This window comes from Syngnathus acus, chromosome 2 (assembly GCF_901709675.1).
Source record: "Syngnathus acus chromosome 2, fSynAcu1.2, whole genome shotgun sequence".
In the NCBI taxonomy this organism is placed as follows: domain Eukaryota; kingdom Metazoa; phylum Chordata; class Actinopteri; order Syngnathiformes; family Syngnathidae; genus Syngnathus; species Syngnathus acus.
In genome coordinates this window covers 9411754-9435418 of record NC_051088.1, presented here as the reverse complement: position 1 = coordinate 9435418, position 23665 = coordinate 9411754, and the positions used below count along the sequence as shown (strand labels likewise).

Genomic DNA, 23665 nt, shown 5'->3' with positions numbered 1-23665 from the left:
CGTAAATCTACATTCTGGCTTACATCGTTCACGCCAGGAGGGAGACGCAACACGTTCACTGACTGGTCCGTTGATGCACGGGAAGGCAGTTCACCCATTAACGGGAAAGTCAGGATTCGTTCCCTCGCTGATCCGTTTTCGCGATGAACTGGAAATGCAAATCACTCACTGACTCGTTCACTCACAGATCCGTTCGGTTGGGGAACGGGAAATGCAATTCACGACTCGTTCGTGAACGCGAAGTTACGTCATTTTCTTCTTCGTTTCGTTTTACGGCGAGGTGGCACCAGCTTCAATGCGCATTACCGACACCTACTGGTTGAAGTCATATGAACTGAAAAAAGAACGAATCACTTTTGGAAGTGATTCGTTCACTCTCGTTCACTGAAAGAAATACGTTCTTTTGAACCAATCGTTCACTCACGAGCCAACACTAGTTGCCACATCCGTCCAGACAAGGAAGGGGAAATGATCTTGAGTCAATATTTCTCTGATTGGGATATCGGGAAAACGTGGGCTGCACAATGCAACTTCCTGAGAAGTGGTTTATCTAGCAAGCTCACGTTTCACTTGTATTACATATAGTAAATATTGTATTTCTGCATTTAACGCAACACGCATTGACACTAATGGTTTATTGAGGTGGTTTCACTTTTATTACATATAGTTAATAATTGTATTTCTGCATTTAACGCAACACGCATTGACATTAATGGTTTATTTAGGTGTTTTTCCTCTCTTTCTCCCAAGTACGCATGCTGGTGAAGAAGCGGTCATAATACACCTTTGCGCCAGCAGTCAGATGTTCGAAGACCAAGTTCCTAAATCTCCACTCCAGTCTTTCACTGAAGACTTCAAAGTCCAGCATAATTCCATCCACTGGATTCTGCTTTTGTGTTACAGAGTACTGGACTGGAACTGGCCAGCCATTTGTTGCCTAAAGCATTGTTTGTGCTCAAGGCATTATCCAAGTCTCCAGAACTTAAGTGCTGCATAATCTCCCACCATATGGTATCTGTGCAAGGAGTTTCATCAGGGGTGAATTTTCACTCTCAAATTGATCAGATTGCTGTTTTACCGTCATTGCTAGCAATCGTAAAATGATTAAATGAATCCCAAATTCTAATCAAAATCTAGTGCAGAGACAGGTGGCTCTAGGTTGGTTGAACAAAGAACCATTTGCGTATTGTACTTATTTTCCTTTAGGAGCTGCTATCAAGATCGTGGAGATTTTGACCCCATTTTCCATTTTTACTGAAATTGGTGTAATGTAGCGCAATCGCCACAAGATGGCGTAGGCAGCGTCCCTAAAAGCGCCTAATATGTCAAACTGAAAACAAAAATAAAAACTTATTGGTCTCGGGAGGTTCTATAAAAACAGCTTGTTTTTATACTTTGATTTAGGTGTACATTTTTGACTTTGTGTGCAGTACAATTGAATTGAACTATGTTTTATTTATTTCTTATGTTAAAATGCACCTTTTCACTGATAAATTGTGCATGCACAAATAAAAGACAATGAACGGAATATTGTCCTCGTCACCCACTGTTGCAGGACCCTTGACTATTTATTAATTAAAAAAAAGTCTTAAAATATGTTTTCACAGGCTCTTAACAATGTGCAAAATGTAGAACAAAAAATAATATGTACAATACAGATCCAGTTTCCACAGAGAGCGAGGAGACTCATTCTAACACTGAAATGTTCTGTTCAGTTCTGTTTAAGATCAAACGCAGACAAATCAACGCACCTTTTTACAGATTGTGCCTTCCGTGACTACAAAAGCATGAATCAAGCTGGTCCTTAACACGCTACTGTACACTTTGCATGCAAATTGAAACTGAAATAGAACTTTGCTTTAGCTAAAATTCCAATATTAAAACATAAACAAGAACATTATTGCAACCACACGTTGACAAGAGAGGGAAATTCGAAGGAATATTTGTTGGAAGACATTTCCAGCTCAATGAATCACTATTTTATGACAACACTTGCTCCTCTTCAAATTACAGTGAAACTGTTGGTTGAGCATTTTCATTTTATTTGTAGAAGCTTCATCTTATTTCCTGGAATAAGCAAATAATAGTTAGAAATGTCAATATATTTTTAATAATAATTACGAAAATGAACGAATACGACTTACCCAGTCCTTTAAGAAACTTGTTGACTCCGCTTGGTTCCGGGTCGGGAGAAGAGTCCAAATAGTTGGCCACTCTCGTTTCAAACAAGCCTACAGAGGAGAAACACACATTATTGCATGCAGATGACATATTCTGCCATCATATTATTTTTCAATACAAATTCCAATAATTGCCACAGGCCCATCATTTTTTAAAAACGAACACAGTGCCCCTATTTGGGAGAGTCAATCTTTCTTTCTTTTTTTTTTAATGAAAAATAAACAATGAGTATTACCCCTTCCTCCTCCCTTGCGCAGCTCTTTGTCCTGAATGAATCCGGCAAACATCTGCGATTCCATGAAGAGCTGCAAGAACTGACGGACGCCGCGCGACGGGTGAGACTTGCGGAAGTTGTCGCGCTGAAGCTCCCGGCTCCCGTTGGACGATTCTGCCATGTGGAGGGGATAGTGGCCAACCAGCTCCACAAAGAAGCGCACAAAAGCCTCTGACACCAGGGAGCACAAGTCCACCGGCTGGCCTGGACGGGACACAGAGATTAAAGCCCACCTCTGAATTTGTTTCCCTTCTCTGACAAATACCAATATGTATGTAATGATTATTATGTGACATTATTGGACACATATGTGAACGGGCATACTGATGTGTGTATATTGTGTATACAGCAAAGGTGTGTGTGGCCAGGTTTTAATATGACTCACATATGTGATGTCACAAACCTTCAGAAGTGTCGCTGTCCTCCTGCTCGAGAATCTCTTCCCGCTCTTCTAGAATCTGCTGTAATGCTGCTTGAAGTTTACTAGGCAGGATGCAGTCCTCATCACCAAGCTACACAGAAACGAGGCATCAGATTACTTTCCAGTAACACTGCAAAGACTACAGTGGTGTGGAAAAGTGTTTGACTTCTTGACTTCTTTTGCATGTTTATCACACCTTAATGTTTCCTAAATAAACTGAAAAATGGGCTAGCCACGGTAAATTTAACAAGGTAAGACATTTTTCCACACGAGGTCAGGTAGCTTTGAATTTTTTTTTTTTGCGCCTTAATAAATCAAAACAATATTGAAAATCGGAAATTTTAGGATTACAGGTTATCTTTGTCTGATCTATACTTTTGTTTGATAATCTTAAACATTAATGTGCGTAAACTAGGCAGAAATCTTAACAGCAGAGGGGGGCAAAAACCTTTCCATTGCTCTGTAAATGTCAGGTGAAAACTTCATCCAATCATTCTCAAAATACAATCTTGGGTTTACATACCTGAATGACAAAGTCATCTGCACACAAATCCACAATGAGCACCTGCAAAGCGAGAGAAAAGCTGATTTGAGCATCATTCACATTCATGTTCAGGGAAAGCAAACAAAAAAAGTTGAAAATACACTCCAAAACTAGACCGTCATTCAGTTAAAGGAGGCCAACTTCCACGTGGTTCATCGTTTTGCAAAAGCGTCTGTCATTTTGTGGGACAGTGAGGGACTTCCAGCTTCTCCAACATAAGACTAACTACGTAGATGGAAGAGTTCGACTATGACTCAAGCAACAAAAAGTCATTCTTCTATTTGCGTGTTTTCAAAAAAAAGGAATATCGAATTTCCTTAAATAGTGTCATATATTCGTAAGTGAGGAGACCTAAAATGTATTTCTATAATATAAGGCAGACTAAATACCAATAGTATTCAGAATAAAATTTGACTGTTTCCATCCATGAAAATCATTATCACATTTGAGTGTGATAATTAAAAACGATATAAACAGTTGAGCAGAGTAGTTGTGACCAACCTCTTCTATGGGGAGTTCCAGCACCTGGGGCAAGGAAGGGGCCAGCACCCCGATGAGGAAAGGCGTGGGGGAGCAGGTAATGTCCAACATGCTGGTAGGTAGCACAGGCACAAAGGTGTGCTGCCAGGTGAACGGGTAGAGCAGCGCCAGCACTGCGTGGCCGCAACGGGACAGCACACTGGCAGATCAGATCAAACAACCACGAGATGAAGAGATGTCTTTCATCGAGGAATGTAAGTTAAGAAAAGAACACAGACGCGTGTTGGTATGTGCTTGTGTTGGGGGGGCACCTGAGTTTTTCAGCGACAAAGATGACTCTCCTTTCAAGCAGAAGGGAAGCAAACACCTGCAGGAGTTTTCCCACACTGAGACACTGGAGCAGCGTGTCAAAGTCCACATGCTCTAATCGGGAGTCGACCGGACGACACAGAGTCAGCACCTGCATTGAAAAGGTACGAGGACTAAAAAGGCCAAAGTCCCACAGGACACTAAACTTCAGGCAAATGGGACTGTTGTGACCGCCAGAGGACGGAGCGTGAATGTAGCCTTACACAGACGGCCTGACATAACTCAGACACAGAAGAACAAAAGTGCTAATTAGCACTTCCCTCCTGCGGCTTACCTCATTGCCAGTGCCAGGCAGGAAACTCTTGACCATGACTGTGCGGCCTGGAGCTGGGAACGGCGCTTCCATCACACTACGCATAAAAGGGTAAACGAGTGCCGGGGAGATCTCTCTGCGCCGCTCCACCTCCTCCAAAATCTGTGCGGGCAAAGTATTGTTGCTTCTGTGTGTCACTTCAAAAGTATTTGGACACCAGGCACTCATCTCATGTGTTGCCTATCAAATGGTCGGTGCGCTGGTATGAAAACACCATTGCAGCTTTCGCTCGATTACCTGAACGAAACGTGCTCATAACTGCAGTGTGAACTATCTTTACCTTGGCAAACAGGTTGAAACAGCCCAACTTGCTGACGACACAATGAACCTCAGGGAGCCTTTTGCCCTTTCCGCTGGGCTTAAAGAAGACAAAAGTTTCATATATCAGACACACCCATGACATCAATGCTCGAGTGTCAACACTCCAGCAAACGCAGTTGGTTTAACAACATCAGACTCCACAGAGCACAAAGGTAGTAGGTTTAAAAGCATTTATAGTCCAAGGCAACAAAAACGAACTCAATCTATGGTGTTAACAAGCCGTGTTACCTCACAAGCAGCAATCTTATGAGACTGTAAAACTAAAAATCGCTGCCAGGACACAATAGGCGAAAACCACACGACACAACAGCAAGACCACATAATTTTAACCCAAAAAGACTGTGGGGAAGAAAGTGTTTTGACGGTTCCCTGCAAGACAAAAGACGGGAAATTCTTCTCACTTTCAGTCATGTGGTTTTTGCTTCACGATTCACACACACTGAGCCTACAGAGTTGAGTAAGCATGTGGCTGGCTGCCATATCATCACACAAACATCACGCCAAAGTGACTCACCAGGATCTTACGGCAGTAACAGAACCAGCGGCTCCCGTCTTCTCCGGTCAAGACGAAGGAGAATGTCTCGCTGGTAAAAACAAAACAAAAAACAAGTAAGAATTATTGTCAGGCATGAGTGTGCTTTCAAAGATCTGACGAATGACTTTTCTGGTTTAGGGAAAGCACAAAGGGGAAGTAGAGATCATCAGGGAGCAACTTAAAACAATGAGAACATACCGGAGGAGGTATATCAGTTTTATTGGTGCATACAGAGAAGCAATGTATTCAAAAATATCTATATTACTGTGATACAGTAGTATAGTACTGACTGCACAGCAACAGACTGCCAACTGTTTCGTTAGTATTACTGCTCAGATGCCAACAATGCATGTAAACGTGAGAAAAAAAGAAAAAAAAAAAACTTACCCTAGCCCTAGTTTGAAACCCTAAATTTATTATGAAACCCTTACCCTAGGTTGAAAAGCTGACTTTAGTTTGAAATCGTACTACGACATTTAACCAAGAACCCTAACCCAAACATTTAAACTCCACTGCTAACCCTAACCCAAACCCTAACCCTTGCCCCTAACACTAACCCTAGTTTGAGACCCTAACTTTAATTTGAATGCCTACTTTGAAACTACTTAACCCCAGTTTGAAATCTTAACCGTATTTTTAAACCCTACTATGAAACCAAACTCCTAGTTTAAAACCCTACTTTGAAACCCTAACCCCAGTTTAAAAAAAACTGACTTTGGTTTGACACTGCACTACGACACTTAATCAAGAACCTTAACCCTAGCACTTAAACCCTAAGACCAATCCTGACAAGAGACAAAGGTTCGAATTGAATTGAAGGAGCAAATGGAAAACTCTTATTTAATAGTTGTAATATTATGCAGTTTGTCCAATTGGAGTGCCTGTCGCGTGACGTTTTTTTTTTTAATATATTTTATGATAACTCGAATATAGTCAACTTTATAGATATGTCAAGTGTCATCTTCCACGATGGCTGACCTTGGTGTGTGCGCTGAAGGCTTCCAGTCACGTACATCCGGGAAGCAGAATTTGGGAATGACCTTTAATTGATCTTCAGCTTCCTTGGAGAGTCGAGATGATTTTTCAAACTGAAAACAGAACAATTCATATTTAAACCAGGGGCAAGTCACTCGATTTGAATTGCTCAGTGATTCCCATTACAAAAGATCATCTACACGATGATACAATAAGGTTTGACGATTGTCATCAATCACTCATCATAATCAGAAGTTACAAACCATTTTTGGAAACTGTTGCGTTATTTCAGGGGAGTAGGTATTGGCTGGGGAACCTTTCCTCAGAGACACCACTACAAAGATCTGGAAGAGCTGCTGCTGCTGTGCCTGGATCAGGTCTTTCTCCAGAGTGCGATAGCCTGGCTTGCGCTTCAGTGTCGACTGTTTATGAACAGATCTCCTTAAACCTGCCGGACGGACACCACACAGTGAGCTTCCTGTTTTCACAAGACATTTAGGGACCCAAATATCCCAAACATACTACACTGTAAGGGTTAAGAGTCATTTTAAAGGATACTTAAGATACCCTGTGTTCCAATTTTAAGGGTTTTGTACTCTGCGATAGATTTGTATGGATAGATTTAATGTATCGGAATTATATTTGATACGTCAACATTACAAAAAGGAATTCTACCGATGACACCATTTTTTTCCCTGACGAGGCCTCCGGTGGCCTCACATCGGAATTCTTTACAAGAGTAAATTTCTACTTGGCGATTAGTCATTGACTGCGCAAGCCAAGTCCACAGTTGGAGCTTACAGAGGAGCGACTAAAGAATAGAGAAGAAAATAAGAGGCAGCAGGAAAAGGAGTTGAATGTGGACAGCTGCTCAGAGGCACTTTCTCCTCACATTTTTCTCCTTGCCAATTAACTTTACAAAAGCTATCTAGACGATGTTTCTTTTTTGAAGGTTTTTGTACGGTTGTTGTTTATTTGCAAGGACTCAAGAAGACAGATCTGATACATGCGTTACATAACAGACTTTTCCTGGCTCTTTAAAACAATCGTACAACAGTCGCCCATGTTCACCCAAAACAAGTGTGGTGTCAAATGAAATCGTGTGGCTGATATTGGTCAATGAGAACTTAATCCATCACTTGAATGCAAAATACAGACACGAAAAACCTTTCATTCTGTGTGCTACCTTTGCCATTGTCTTCAGGGTCGCTCTCAGTCCCACTGGTCTCCTCTGGCCAGTTAAAAATGGAGAGATTAGTGACACGCAGCGCTGCGGAACGGCCTTACAGTCACCCGCGGACATGTTATCAAAAAGAAAGTGAATTCACTCCGCGGACATGTTATCAAAAAGAAAGTGAATTCACTCCTAATCATCTAAATTACTGATACACATTACATCTGTACTTTACGAATCGCTGTAAGTGTGTATACGTTTGTGTGTGTGCCTGTGTCACCTCGCACTGCAACTCCTTGGTTTTTCACTCGCTTCCTCCCTCGCTTGTCATCAAATATCGTCTCGATCTTATTAACGTACTGTGTGGTATGAAACACAAACAACACGTTTTTGTTAGACCCCATGATTCTGGAGCTATGACAGAATGATAGAATTGATGCCATCTGGCTAAAAATTGAAATTTATGTTTTAAAAGGCCATTTTTTTTGTATTTGTGTAACAGAATATCATAGAAAGTAGAATAAGTAAGGGGTCTAATGAACATCGGGGAAGAAATTCCGGTTGACTTTAATGGACAATGGTAAATGTGCTTTTGTTAAGTGCTTATAAGCTACAGAAGTCAAGTCGAGGAATGAACTGTATTCAAGATTCAAGAGTTTTTATTCGTTTTTTATTCATATTAACGCTTACAATTGATTTGAGTTATAAAATCATGTCTTGGAATAAACATTTACATTCCATCCTGCACAGAACTCTGAAAAGTAATCTAATAGTAGTACTAGTAGTGGCACCCACAATAGAGTCGTGACAAATGCCGTATTATTATAGACCCCTTGAAGTATGTCATACACAATGACAACACCAGACACTTTTGTTATTGGAAGATGAAATTACTTGTGGTTATCGTTACAAAGAGTTGCCATCATAGGTCTCTTATGAATAGTAAATTGATACTGTACCTTATTAGCAAAGGTCGTTTCTGTCAAGTCACTCTCTACAGCCATGGCTCAGAAGTTACGTTTTTATTTATATCAATGCGCTCTTAAGCTACTCATTTATCTCTTTAGTTCGGTGTCTTCTACTTCCGTCTAGTAACAACAGCGTCTCCATTTATATCCTCCACCGAAACAAATGACGTCACTCGTTCTACCACATTGCAGAAAAACCACCACGTGACTGGCTGAATGGCACATGGAATGCAAGGACAAAATCAAACTATTACCAGAGGTGTCTTGTGAATTTTAGGAGCGCTTGTGCTTCGGGGGGTTGCAGCATTGGCAACGGTTGATCTTAAATGTGGCATTGTCCTCCTCTCCATTTTGGTTTGGGATTTTGCGTGGAGCTGTAAAACAATTTGTTAGAAATACAATGTAATTCCAGTGGAATGAATCTGAAGGAAGCTTTTGCTATACAGTGAAGTCATGCGGCAAAGGAACCAAAAGCACTGCCGCAAAGAGCAAAATGGCCAGAATAATAGACACTCACCCAAAAAGGGTGGTAATTGCCTATACGGTTGTGGCAAAATGCAAAAATGCAGCTCCTTCCTTCAGTGAAAAAAAAGGTGCTTGGCACCAAGATGTAGTTTTATTTTCGATCCAAGCTTTGTCAAGCAAGTGAAATTTCCCAGCAGTTAATAAAGGATATGCTACAAAACAAATCTATAAATATCAACTACTAGACTGTCTCCTTACCTTTGTGTTGTGAGGCCTGCTGATAGGAAGACACATAGGGGGTAACTTGATATCCTCGTAAGGATTATCTCTGGTCCCTTCACCTGAAGTGGGATAAAGTAATGGGAGAAATTGAAATAACCCAAACTCTTAGCATCCAATGTGTTACTTGTTAAGTATGGAATGGAAAGCTGCAATTGCCAAGAATAATGAATAATGCCTCATGCTAAGTCCAAGAGAACAGACAAGTGACATGATTGTTATTAAGTAGAAAGGCATGCTCATTACCGTATTTTCCGCACTATAAGGCGCACCTAAAAACCTCCAATTTTCTCAAAAGCCGACAGTGAGCCTTATAATCAGGTGCGCCTTATATATGGACCAATATTGAGCCACTACAGCAGGCGTTTCCAAAGTCCGGCCCGTGGGCCAAATGTATATATCTTATATATGGACAAAGTTTTAAAATGGGCCATTCATTGAAGGTGCGCCTTATATATGGACAAAGTTTTAAAATGGGCCATTCATTGAAGGTGCGCCTTATAGTGCGGAAAATACGGTACATACTGTGTATTTGATGTGTTCATACTTCAATTGTGCATTGTTTTTTGGTTCATGGTTTTGCGGTACATACATGTAGCACAAACAAATTGCGTAAGACAAAATTACAGCGTTGGCTAAATAAAAACCTATCACTGTGTTCTGCATATCAAAAATCCTCGCATGTTTGACTATGAATTCAAATAAGTCTTTGACACTCAAGCAAGCTCAACTTACAAACAATGTCTTCATAAATATTGTCATCGGAATATGCATGGTGAAGGGTTGAGTGCCTCGCTTGGTTTCCCTTCACAGTGGGATGCATCGCGTCCTCGTACTCAAAGGACCTCCTGTAGAATTATGGCATGGAAGTGGAGCAAGACACAATTCACATTCATTTATCACAATAGCATGTTTTCCTTCGCAGTCAAAATGTTGGAACATGCCCTTCCCCCAAAGGGAAGAAAATCCTATCTCCGCCAGTGATCACTTAGTCATTTGCGAACGAGTCCGGACTTGGAGGTGTACTCCCGATCAACTGTTACGTAAGTGCATGCCAGTGACGGACGGCATGATCAAGCCAAGCGATGACGACCCCAGTGAAGTTTGAGGAAGGCTACATCCTGAAACAATAGGGAACAATGCTGGCAGATGTGACGTGACATCACACTTGGATGCAAGCCAGCACTCATGTCAGAACAAGGCCTTTAAACACCTGAAAACACCAACAGGTGCTAATAGCAACATAGAAAAACATTGGTGACATAGAACAAGCCTTCAAAATATTGAAATTTAGAGAGTACACAGATGACCAACTTTGGTGCATCAACCCACCTGTTATTTTTATGCCTTGAAAGTCCATTGGTCCTGGCGACCGGACACGGAGGGGGCGGGAAGCTCGGCGGGTGGGCTACCCTAGGACCCCTCCCACTGGGCTGGTTGTTGTGGATTGGTCTGCTGTTCCATGGCACTGCGTCCTTTGTAGCTCCCTGATACTTGAACGTCCGTTGTGGTTTAGGCGGAGCTTCACCCAAAGACGTTCTGCCTTTCTCCCAAAGGCAGCGGTCCACTTCCAGACTACGCCAGAAACCCCGAGAAGTATAAAAGTTCCCAGCGGGCATGTTGTCTTCGCTTTCATCGGCTAACCGTGGGAGGTGTCCGGACTCGGCATCAACATTCAAGATGCAGTTTGACTTTAGCTTGCCATCCACTATGACTTTGTCTGTGTTGGAATCCATGAAAGGCAACATCGGTACTTGTGTCGACTTGTTTCCTGGGCTGGACTTTGGAGCAATACTGCAGCTTCTGGACTGTGCTCGGGATTCCCGGAAATCCAAAGCCAAACTCTGAGCGTTGGCAAGATCTTTACGCTGAAGGTTTTTGTTCGAACCCCCATTGGTCAAGACACCCTCGGACGAAATTTGGGCCACACGCAGAGGCTCGGCCTTCATTGAAAGATCCTTGCTTCGACCTTCCCACTGGGAAATCATCTCTCTGATGTTGCAGCCTGGCTCGGGAGACTGCCGGCCTTGCCATCCTACAGCAGCCCCCTTGTGCGGAGGTTCAACATTCGCAACCCCTCGCCTGCCTTGCTCCACACTCAGAGCCAGCATGTTCAGAGGGGGGAAGAGTCAACTTGCCTCCGGTTCTCCATTCATGAGCACACCCAAGAAGTCTTAAAGTGCCTTCTTGCTTATGTGTTTGCCTGCTTGTCTCATTTTGCAAACCTAAAAAGTAAACACACATATATCAACCATTAATCACTCTGCGCTTTAAAACAAGTCCAGATAGCTAATTGCGGGCTCAAGCAAGGCGGACACACGTGAGACCATCCTTCCAAAAATAAAAGCAGTAACAATATGGAACAGAAATGGGGTTACTGCATGTCATGTCTTGAGCTGACCCAAGCCCCGCTGAGGGAAATCAGGGAAATTCTGCTGGTTTTGTCTTCACCCAATGACACAGCGGAATATTGGATTTTATTCAGTGCTTTCAAGGCTCACTTTCACACGCAGCAGTTTCAAAATAGAGTACGGTATGTGAAAGTGTTGTGAAATACTTGACACAAAAATACTAGTGCGTGTCAAACGAGAGAACAATAAATAAGAGTAGGTGCCGGGTTTTGACCACACTTTAGACACTCTATAGAAGTGTATGTCTGTAGCCAGCTGTGAGGTCCCCGTTGTGTGGACCTCAGCACTCAGTCTTGTTTACATGTACACTGTGAATAGCCAGGGGAAAAAATGTAAATGTGGTCATACCGGCCTGCAAAATTATTTCAGCCTGTACTGTGTGACCTCGATATAGTAGGATTCTGCCAAGTAGGCTATGCAGGGAAAAGTCTTTTTTTTTCCAAAGCATTTTGAATGGTCGTAAATGACAACACATTGACGATTTCATGACAAATCTGTTACGAGAGGATAGGGCCGCTCTAGAGACAGCACATTTGCTGTATTGAAGACAGAGCAACAGCATATTTTTGTTAGTTTATACAAACTTATATACTTTGCATACTTTTATAGTGTTATACTTATCATGTCAATCAATGTGTACATATTCCTATTAATTTATATATTTTATCATGTCAATCAATGTGTGAATACTCTTATTAATTTATACACACATAGTTATTCAATCAGAACACTGACACAGAGCTTGGTAACTTTTCCATTACACATAAGGCAAAGTTCATTAACTTCATGACACATAAACACAAAACATTCAGTAGATGACAAGACAGGTGATAACAGAACAAATATTACTCCACATCTTCGTTTTCCTTGCTCGACGACGGACATCTTGAACAAAACGCAACAGTATCTACTACCTTTGTACTGAAATTAAACAGAAAGTGAATTAAAATGATCCAAAGTCCAAACCTCAGGGTGGAAAAAAATCCTCACTAGGAATATATGCAGCAACAATTTTGGTCTAGGTCAGTGGTCTCCAACCTTTTTTGCGCCACGGACCGCTTACGTGTCAGAAATATTTTCTCGGAGCGGCCTTTATATAAATAAATAATACATTTATATGTATATAAATATAAATAAAGTAATAGTAGCATAATAGTAATAGTATAATACTACTAATAAATAAATATACTACCAGACCAGCATTAAATGTTCAATGTGGCACAACATCAGGCAGTTTGGGATACCCTATTGTCAAAGAATAAAGGCAGTTCAAAAAGATGATTATGAAATGCTAATAGAGCGATGAATTGAGTCTTTTGTGCTCAAATTAGAATGCAATGGGCGGCGTTTCAAAAATGTGTCCTAAAAAAAATAAAATCAACTCAAAACAATATTTTCTCTTCAGATTTCAGTTTGCAAGCATTGACAGAAAAGTTTCTACCCACTCTACACATGAATATATTCATCAGCAGCATTCACCCTGACTGCACATCAATGTAGTCAGTGTACGCTTGAGGGAAAAGGAGGTGGGGGCTTGTCAAATTCCACAACACAACTCATGAGCTTCATAATGATATGTGCTAAATTCCATTGGAGCAATAATGAAGGAATTTGAGGACTACCTTTAAGCAGAGCCATTCTGTCACTCAAGTGTCGCCTTTGTTTTGGCTTGACCTCAATCCAATGCAGGCTTGGACTGGAATGCGCTTCCAGTGGCGTGCCATGACAATGTGTCTCCCAAACTGACCCACTTGCATTAGTTGCACATTTTTACAGGAAGGTCGGAGTTGGGTTTCCTGCACTGCAGGAAGATAGATCAGCCGACTATCCATAATGATGGGGAACAAGTTGCAACCACTTATTTGAGCTATGTTGAGATCAGATACATTTGTGAGCCTTTGAAATAAATGACAAATGAGCAATGTTTACGATTCGGTGTCAATTTATATGAAAATCAATGATTTTTTAAAATGTCAATGCTGAACGGGGACATATGGAAGATGTACAGGACTTGTTATTGTTTGTATACAAATAGTTGCCTGACTTGCCTGCTCACCCACTTCGGGAGACATGACACTACACACCCACACATTGTGCTGCAAAACAGTGAGGCAAATTAACATAATAACTGTCTAGCTCCTGTTATGATAAAGTTCCGCTAAATTGTCCACGTCATTCGGCGGCTTGCTGATGAGAGGCAAGAGTCTATGTGACTTTCGGAGATGACCACATGAAATCGATTAGTGGGGAAACGTGTCGTCTTGACTCATCGGGCTCAATCCAACCCTAAAAGATATTTTAGCATTTTACAATCGCGTAGAACATGTTAAGGATTGAAAAAATGTGAAATGCAGACAACTGCAGAACTCCAAAGCTCCTCTGGCATTACAATTATCACAGAAAATGTTCTCTTCTACCCTAGCATGATTTTTGCTGGCCACGCAGCTGCAAGTGTCGGCTTGTAAGTGAGTAGCGTAGCGCACATCACTAAATTCTGGAACTGTGCAAAGTGATTTGTCACACTTCTCCATTTGGCAGACTATGGGATGGTTTTCCCAGGATAAGCCTGTGGACGTTCCGGATCTGGACAGCTGTGTTCGGGGTAAATAGTTTTCTGTTTCAAGCATGACTGTGCCCCAGTCCACATAGTCCACAAAAGGCATGCTTGGGTGAGGTTGGTTTGGAAGAATAAACCTTTGGGATGAATTAGTATGAGGAGGCACTCTCAGTTCTTCAGTCTTGTCGCAAGAGTGGAAGTTGTGGCAGAAAAGGAGACACCTTTGGGTTTCGAATGGGAGCTCATGAATATTTGCCCATACCCTGTAATGTAGTGATTCCTACCCAGTCAGCCAACAAAGATCATCAGGTATTCTGTGGAAAATTATCCAAGTTCACATTTCATTATTCACTTACCACAAATCAACATTGCCGTTAAGGTAAAGGTTGGGAAACACCATCCTAACGTGACTGATGATAAAAATAAGAAAAAAGAACAAAAACAAGAATTCCCAGAATAAGGAACTCCAGTCCAACCTACACATTTCACACTCGCCACAAAAAACACTATACTGCTTTTTTTTTCTTTATCTCATTCACTGCCAAGTACATTTAAATTTGCCAACAATAATCCAATCCAACCGGTATATAACAAGCAACATATATTGCAGATATTGTCTGTAAGATTCAGGTTTTAAAATCACTGAATAAAAGATCCCTGGAGATGGTGGATTGATCGCTTTCACACATTTTGAATAGAAGACAATGATTAAACAACAAAACTCTATATGTACTCTAATGCCAACACATAAGTGAATATGAATAACATGCATGGTATAAGACAGGGCTAATTTAGAAAATAATCAATATTTACTCTCAATATAACAGCTTTGATTTATCCATCCATCCATCCATTTTTTTTTTCCTAGAGATGCTGTCCATGGAATTAACTTTGTTGTTTCTTTCTGATATCAAAACCATCTCCCGTTCTTGTTCCGTTTGCATTGTCTCAAAAGTAAAAAAAAGAAAAGAAAAAAGAAAAGTCACTATTTTGAGATATGTATCTTTTCAACAACAAAATCAAATTGTTTCATCTACTTTTTGGTCAGAAACTGGTATTTAAGGTGAAACCAACGCATGATGTTCTACTGCTGATTATCTAGGATTAAGGAATGGAGAAAGCGAGAAGCAAGCGTTTTAGTCTTCTCTTTCTTGAGATAGATTCGGTGTCATGAAACACAACATTCTGTCAGTCTTGAGTGATTAGTCAAAATGCTCCAAAGCGGCAGAAAATACTCCTTGGCAAAAGGCTGGTAGTCAAAACAAACAAAACATTGCACATTTCCATTCTTGCATACAAATAAAGTGTGGCAACACATTATTACTACCATTTAGCGAACAATGAAGAATGTCAAACTCATCATCGTAGGTTGTTTACGGAACAAAACAAACATATATGCATTCAAAATGAAAGTATAGATAAGGACTTACCGGTTAAATGAAGTGCAAAACTCATCCTCGTCCCCCTCGGCGATCAAATATTTGATTTAAAGTTAAGACTTTAGTCGCGCTCATCGTTCAATGAGAAGTTTGGAGACGTGGAATTCTGCATTCAAAAATATTATAGATAATAAGGTGTGGCTTCAAACTAAAGTTAAACTTAAGTATTTGTGAATGCGTGTCACTTGATGTGCAGTCCAACAACAACAAAGAAAGTGGCAAAAATAGAGGGACGAGTAGCGTTTTGCAGCACTCGCCCTACTCCCATTGAGGACAATTACAAAAGTTCACGCTAATAAACTCACGCAACTTCCCGTTTAAAGCTTTCAAAATATAGCCGAAAAATAGTTGAGTTACGGCTTTCAAAATAACATTTCGATGTCATAAAATGATTAAATGTCACATCGTTTTGACTTTCTGTTTGACAGTGAGGCAAACGTCCAAAATATTGAAATATTTAAAAAAAAAAATCTTCTCTTTAAAATCAATGACATGCTGTAGGTTCAACACACGATTTGTCACCAAATATGGTAAAATGACTGCAATGATTTAGAATTACAAAAGATCAACATTAGTGACTAGTCTCATTGAAATATATTTGGTTGGTGTTGTAAAAATCAAGCAAGTGCTGAGTCACTACGTCAACACTGGACAAGATCCTATTGTAAAGCAAATAATGTCACCATTTTATCCTGGAGTCCTGATCATCTGCAAACATCACAGACAGACTTTTTTTTCCAACTTCATCTGCTTTTTAATGCGTTTCCCCATGATAATGCACTTGCAGTACATTACAGCGTTCGCAATTGTTCTGTGTTGCAGATGAAGTGAAAACTAAATCATGAGTTTGTTTTATTCCGCCTTCATACACTCTTTGATGAGGTTGAGCTCGTAGCAGATGGTCTCATAGCGGTACGCCATACGTATTTGGGCCACATTGGTCTTACGGATGTCGTTCCCTTCCGGTCCTTCTTTCAGGTAGTCCTGACCCAAGAAGTGACTTTTCTCCTGAGCACAGACAACAGAGCAGAGGGAATGTTAATGATGGACGAGCAGCTAGCTCCATCAGTTGCCACCAAAAATGATTACTTCATCTTACCAAAATGCTTTGGACAATTGTATGCTTTGAATCTTCCCCCTCTAATACTACGTATAAATGTCAAGACCCCAATGTTTGAATGCAACGCCTCTATCAAAAGTTTGGCAACTCTACCTCATGCGACAGTGCGCTCTGCAGCACACTGTTCCTGGAGATCTCGCACATATCGCAGGTGCTCAACTTGAAAACCTGCGCTGCAATGGCATACTCCTCCATCAGAGGCTCCTGCAGGTAAGACAAAACGACAGAATGGGCTACCTGTCCATTCACTTATTTAGCCCACGACCAAGACCTTGGTGTAATGGAACTGCATGGGGTCGTCGGTGGAGAGGGAGACCACCAGGCCTTTCTTTTGGAACTCCAGCAGGGGGTTCTTGGCGTACTCAAGGAACAGACTGTTGTTGCTCAGGGGGGACATGGCGATGGGGATCTGGGTCAGGTAGTACAGGTACTGCAGCACCGGACTCTGCATGGTGGATGAAAGTAAAGATCTCAGTACAGTTGTTTTTCCGAGTCATGCTGATTCACATGTCATGTGACTTGACATTTCACTCTAAATTTTGGCTGATAACAGATTTGTAAAATGTTGTCTTTTTACACACCACCTTGAGTGGAATAGAAATACATAAAAAGAGCAAGATGTGATTGAAGCATGCCCTGGATCAAGGCTGCCCTTGCACACCGTCACTGACCTTTTTCAGGTTAAGGCCATGGGAGATGTTGTCAGCTGTCATGAAGGCGGCCAACAGATGAGTGATGGCGCCGGCTTCACCGCAATGAGGCCTGAACGTGAACGTGTTCATCCCCCGTTGTCTGAAGCACAAATATACAAAAGAAAATTATTCGTGAATGCAAACTGATCTGAGGACAAATGTATAGAAGTTACAGCTTGATGTCACCGACCTCCGCAGTTGGTTGAGCACAACGATGTTGGCATACATGTAATAGATGTAGTAGGTGTAAGACGGGTTCTTAGCAATGTCCCACTCTTCTGGTTTGGGGCTCTTCATGCTGAACATGTGACCACTGTGCTTGGACTCGTCATCCACACTGTCGAAACCTGTCACCTACACAACACGAAGCAAATGGTCAAGTTGTTTCTGATTGTGTGAATGACGCTCGGATTTGGACATTTTTCTCGCTCACATGCTTGAGGAAGATGCTGAGCTCGGGGTTGGACTTTGGGTCAATGGTGGCTTGGAACACGGGGAGGAAAATGTTCTCCAACATCTTACCAAAGTGCGGGACAAAGTCCCTGCCTCGGAAGATGTCACTGAAGTAGAAGCGGGGCGAAGCATTGAGATGGAAATGAGGATTTATTCAGCGGGATGATCAAGCGCTGCCATGATGCTGGGGACTCACTAGATCCTGGGAATTTGAATCATCCACTTGAGGTGAGGGGAGTAGACCCTGTGCTTGACAAACCAGCTGGACAGCTTGTTCCACTCGTTGGCCGTGCAGCCGTAAATCGATAGACGAGGCTCGGCATATTGATACTTGGCATCCTCCAGGTCGCTGGCGACTTCCTGCTCAAACAAATGGTGTGTCAATCAACAATCATTTTGTGGATAGTGTCTTATAAAAGCCAACATTTTAATTGTTAAGATGCAGCACGTTTTTTGACCATCTTCCATCATCAATAATACAACATTGTACTTTTACTTTAGTTTTCATATTCACCTTAGAGTGGAGATTTTTTGCTATGCCATCACTGCCTTGGTGGCGAATAATTAGCGTACTACAGTTATTAGATGATGTGTGTAATATCATTTAGGACAGCAACTGACCTTAATGATGGTGGCAAAGTATTCTCCATTGATGTGATTCTCCGTCTTCATGTAGAGGTCACGCAGCTCGCTGGCTCCCACAGGATTGTACTTGGCGTTGAACTTGTCGAAACGCTGAAAGGTTTGTCTGCCCTTTAAAGACGAAGAAAAAATTATTCTTTTTAGTTTCTGTGAAAAGTTGGAAAATTGTAACATTACCACTCCATTTTTCTGACATGGCAACCTTTTTCCGATGACACCCAAAAAATTGTAAATTACAACATTTTAGTAGTAGTCATTTTGAAATTGTTTTTGTGTGTATAATAATGATAATAATAATGTATAAAAACTGTTTATCATATTTCACTTATGTAATGCACTTTGGTGATCACTATAAAAAATAATAAAAAATATGTAATAAAAAACACTTCAACAATACCTAGTACATAAAAAACATAACTAAATAGTTTAACTTTAAACTTTCTTCCTGCAGTGGCGTATGAAGTTGATAACTTACAGCGTGCACGTCCAGCGAGTCCACAGTGAGGTCGTACGGATGCAAGTGAAGGGACTCAAAGAGCTCCTTCAGGGTGACCTCTTTGCCTTTGAGGTTGTGCACGACGCGGTCTGCGTCCACGCGGTACGACTTCTTGATGAATCGGAGGAGATGTTTCTGGTTCATGCAGGCAGCGGCGTGGATATGAGTGTCCACCTGAGGAGGCAAACGGTGCCCGTGTGACAAATCTTGACCATCACTAAAAGAAAGCAAATTGAGTCCTGTTAACTATGATGGCTGATGGCTACCTTCCTGCAGTTGTAGAAATCCCTGTGGGGGTTCTTCTTTAGCTCCTTCAGCTCCTCCATATCATTCAACATCTCATGCACGTTGAACTTGGACATGAGGAACTTCAGACGACGGTGAGTGTAGGTCTTCCTGAAAGTAGAGCACCATTCACATACATGAAAAAATATCCCAGGAAAAGTCTACTAGAACATCTGAACTTTGTTACGAGTGAATCAGAGGCACTTAATTGTGTGCAGACTCCCGTTTGATTTGAAATTGAATGTGATTGTTATTCAAATGCACGCAAACAGAAAACCACCCGGACAAGAGACTCACGTGGGACCCTGCGCGATGAGAGCAATGAGAAAGTTCATGTCGTCAATGAAGGTGGTGTAGTTGATACACGGCAGGTTTCTGGGCTGATGTTTGTCTGCAGCTTTGGCGTCGTCGTATACGTAAATGACGCCATCCTTCATGCGTGCAACATAGCCCAGATTCTCTGGCAGGTTCGCGGTATCAAACGAATCATCCTCCTTCTTTGACGGAGCTGTGAAGACTGAAAGACAAACAAACAAACATTGTGTGGAAATGTTCAGAGGTGCACTGCAAGACAGAAGTATGAGCATGGGCATGTCTGTGTGGAATTGGCATGTAGAACTCTGCTATTATTAATTTTGCCATTCTGGCATTGTTATTCGATGACGGTCAAATTGATTTATACAGCAGAGGTTGAGAATTAGCGAGGACAAAAGACTGTCCTCACCGGGCTGCACCTGGTCCTCCACCTTGAAGGTCTGGCCCTCGATGTCACGGAGGCACTGTGAGGCCATCCGTGGGAAGCGCTGGAGGGCCAGCCTCATGTACTTCTCTCTGATGCTCAACGCACGGTACAGTCCGCTGCAGGAAATCTCAAAGTCGTCCATTGTCACCTGAATAAAACAAACAGATCAACATTATCTTTTGTTAAGGATCATGAAGGACACAGGAAAATCTCACCGCAGACAGTCACACAACATCACAAAAAGTAGGCATCCTGAAATAATGACTCTACACAAGTGTTCTGTCGGTCAATATTCACAGCTACCATAGAGAGGTGAACAAAAATTTAAAAAGCAAAATCATTTTGATTTGCATTCATACAGATGAGTGTTTTTGTTGTGATTGCATTTTTCTCTTTTTCTAGACGTTCCTGTTAAATTGTGGTCTCAATCCACAAATGCGGTGAAAATGAACAATATACGTCGTCATAAATTCACTTTTATAAAACTAAAGATAATTGTAGCTCTGCTCAATGGGTATTGGATCTGATACAGGCGAATCATTTGGTACACTGCCAATTTAACATGAAAATTCATATTTGCGTGTATCTCACATCAGGAAAGTTGATACACAAGTATGAACTGATTTTAGATCTTAGATCTCCTCGATCTTTTAGATTTTAGAAAAAAACAAAGTTCATATCTGCTTTTATGATACCGACTAAGATCTTTGATTGTAAATATTCACCTAAATTATTAGAAATGTCAAACCTTGATGGAGGTTCTGTTTTTATCCAACTACTTGATGGAGGTTCTGGTTTTATCCAACGAGTTTAATTTAAGTGAATATTAGCGGCACCGAAGGTGAATCACGTGGAGTACAATACCCCAGAAGCGTAGTCCCCGAGAATGGCCACCCTTTGGAAGTCCGGCACTTCCAGGTAGGTGGGGACGTCCCCATCCACAGACACCTCAGGGACTGCTGATGTCTGGGCAGCAGCCCTTGGCACTGCCCCGAAGCGAAAGCGCTTTTTGCTGTGGATGGAGGCAATCAATAATCAGTTCCATTACATGCATACAACCAAACAATTTTAACAACTACAAAACTAAAGCGACACAAACTCACCGCTTCTCAAGATCATCATCAGTATGCAAGTGGTGTGCCATTTCATGGTGGAGGATGGGACAGTCCTCTGGCACGTCAAAGACGGAGATCTCATCGCGGATGTCCTCGCCTTTGGTCTCAGATGCAAAGATCTGCTCGGCAAAGGCCCGCATCTTGTCATCGGTCTCTGTGGGATAGCAATGATAGTAAAAGTGCTGAGTGTGTGGAAATGCTGGACGTTCCACATACTGCCATGCAGCACAAGGACTAAAGAGCTACAGCAATCCTGTCAAGCAAAATTCGGACCAGTTGCTGATCAGACTCCAGCAATACGCGGCTACAAACAAATGGAAGAAAGATAACAAGAATAATGATGCACAGCACCATGGCTTCAGTCCAATCTCACAATGCCTGCTACTGATGAAGCAGTGGCCTACATGCAGTCATCTACAGGTCTACTCCAAAGACTCATTCCACTATGTGGCCCGTGTGGTCAAACGGACCATGTCTCACCCTCTATACTTACTATGTTCACCTGATCATGACCGTCAAGATAGTAGCGGCACCCAGGGTAAAAAAAGAGAGTGTTAGAAAAAGCATGAGTTAGAAAAAAAGATGATGATTATACATAAAGAGCCAGGAATAGAGAAGATGGCGACACCATGTGTCATCGTCACAAAATACAAGTTGAAATCGATTGAAGATTGAAAATGATTGCTGTCCACCAAAACCACACAGTATATTTGCATATTTAGAAAAAAAATAAAAGCATTCTGTATGAAATGAGATTCAACAAAAAGACAGTTGTGGTTAACATCAGTCTTTGTCATTACTGGTAGCAATCTGTGGTGGCATCACTAAAGAACTACACGTGGAATGTATCTGTTGAAACCTCGCAAATGTGAAACCTCAAGAGAATTGCTGACATCTCGTGTGACATCAAGCATGATGACGGTAAACCCTCTGAATTGGAATTTGTTTTGTTTTAATCTTGCGCATATTTTCTTCAGTGTAGTTTGGGTGAAATTTGAACTTTTAAACGAAAAGAGGTCGTTATTTCACTTGTCTTTTCACAAAACGTTTTGATTTATAATCATTTCCATAACATTAGATTACTCAATAGCTTAAGTGTAGACAAATCATTGTGGAAGAAACGCTTGCCATATCATGTGAAGAATTGTTTACTCTCAACATTGTACACGATGAACTGGCCTTCTAAAATTAGAACCTGCAGTTTGGTATCTGACTTGTTGCTGACACAGCCTACATCACAGCAAAGGCGTGACCTCTGACATATGCATTCACAAGATTACATGGGCTCACTTGTGAATTTGTCGACCACCCCGCCCCCCTGAACACTTCAACAACACTTCCACTTTTGCCATTTAAATGGTGTTGAAGCACATTGCCCCCCACTCACCCGGTACCAGAACTTTCGGCATGGTGACTCGTTTCGTGCACGTCTCCAAGAGAATAAATGAAGGAGGACTGTCGGCCACTGGACCACTGCGGTGCTGGTGGGAGTGCGCAGACCAAGTGGTGGGTCACGGCAATATGAAGCTCCTGCATGGGGTCGCCGCACATGAAACCGGAATCCGCTGAGCCCTAAAAGTGTGCAGGCTGAGCCGAAGCGCCCATCTCCCCCAACCCGACACCACCCGCACTCAGACGTGTACACGCCTCTATTTTAAGTTGAGTGTCACATGCACAACCCACGGACGTGACAAAGACCCACGAGTAGCGCAATTAAAGGCCGATTAGGGGGGAATCATCATTCTTTATGTATGCAAAATTCCAGGATTCTCTGGAGCACTGCATAAAAAACTCTTCTCAGGCCTTCAAAGAAAAAACACAATTTACTAAATTGTGTTTTATCAAGAATATATCCTACTTCAGTGGATGCTAAGTTTGAAAACAAGCTCTTTCACATTGCTGGTGGACATTCTTAATTTATAAAGAAGTTATGTTACCTCATGTTTGTCATTTTTTAACTGCAACACAAGTGTAAAAATAAGTGGACCACAAAAACAGTCAAAATAGTCAGTCTTTGATAATGAACAACATTAATGATTCTTATATATTTTGCACCACGCAAGACGTTACTTGAAACATTCAAATGAAAAATTTTTATGTTTCAAGTAACGTCTTGCGTGGACATTTAAATAAAAAATATGAATGTTTCAATAATGTCTTGGGTGGACATTCAAATAAAATTTTGGAATCTTTCAAGTAATGTCTTGCGTGGTGCAAAACACCCCATTACTGGCATTTTATGCAACAGGCCTCTTGAACTCCATCCATCATGAGACGTTGCACCGTAAAGACAGTCAGTCAGCAAGACATCTATTTTTAGAGAACGTGAGCTTAAATGTCAGAGTGCGTTTGACGGCTGAATAGGTTAGAGATCAAGTTAAAAAAAAAAAAAGGCAATCGAACCAAAAAACAGT

The 23665-nt window shown here is 41.5% G+C and overlaps 2 protein-coding genes across 3 annotated transcripts; both read right to left on the bottom strand.

Moving 5' to 3' along the window:
- Positions 1 to 1539: 1539 nt before the first annotated feature.
- Positions 1540 to 16302, bottom strand: dennd2c (DENN/MADD domain containing 2C). Its single transcript, XM_037273452.1, has 19 exons — positions 15698 to 16302; positions 10632 to 11524; positions 10035 to 10147; positions 9279 to 9361; positions 8810 to 8929; positions 7868 to 7946; positions 7600 to 7644; positions 6677 to 6861; positions 6417 to 6526; positions 5418 to 5487; positions 4863 to 4940; positions 4544 to 4684; positions 4212 to 4360; positions 3922 to 4099; positions 3400 to 3441; positions 2859 to 2967; positions 2417 to 2659; positions 2145 to 2231; positions 1540 to 2067 (listed from the first exon to the last, which is right to left on the bottom strand). Exons 2-19 carry the CDS (start codon positions 11408 to 11410, stop codon positions 2036 to 2038), a joined length of 2643 nt encoding a protein of 880 aa, XP_037129347.1. The 5' UTR covers positions 11411 to 11524; positions 15698 to 16302; the 3' UTR covers positions 1540 to 2035.
- Positions 16303 to 16435: 133 nt separating this feature from the next.
- ampd1 lies at positions 16436 to 22846 on the bottom strand. 2 transcript variants are annotated; one of them, XM_037273462.1, is made up of 16 exons: positions 22639 to 22843; positions 21745 to 21753; positions 21240 to 21405; positions 21001 to 21148; positions 20119 to 20284; positions 19692 to 19911; positions 19376 to 19505; positions 19089 to 19283; positions 18593 to 18724; positions 18168 to 18331; positions 17952 to 18078; positions 17709 to 17872; positions 17498 to 17618; positions 17098 to 17271; positions 16920 to 17030; positions 16436 to 16714 (listed from the first exon to the last, which is right to left on the bottom strand). In XM_037273462.1, the coding sequence occupies exons 1-16, from the start codon at positions 22658 to 22660 to the stop codon at positions 16559 to 16561; spliced, it is 2205 nt and encodes a 734-aa protein (XP_037129357.1). In that variant the 5' UTR covers positions 22661 to 22843; the 3' UTR covers positions 16436 to 16558. The 2 variants fall into 2 exon arrangements, with proteins under 2 accessions (XP_037129357.1, XP_037129360.1); XM_037273465.1 differs by lacking the exon at positions 21745 to 21753 and having other exon boundaries at positions 16559 to 16714; positions 22639 to 22846.
- Between the last annotated feature and the right edge of the window lie 819 nt (positions 22847 to 23665).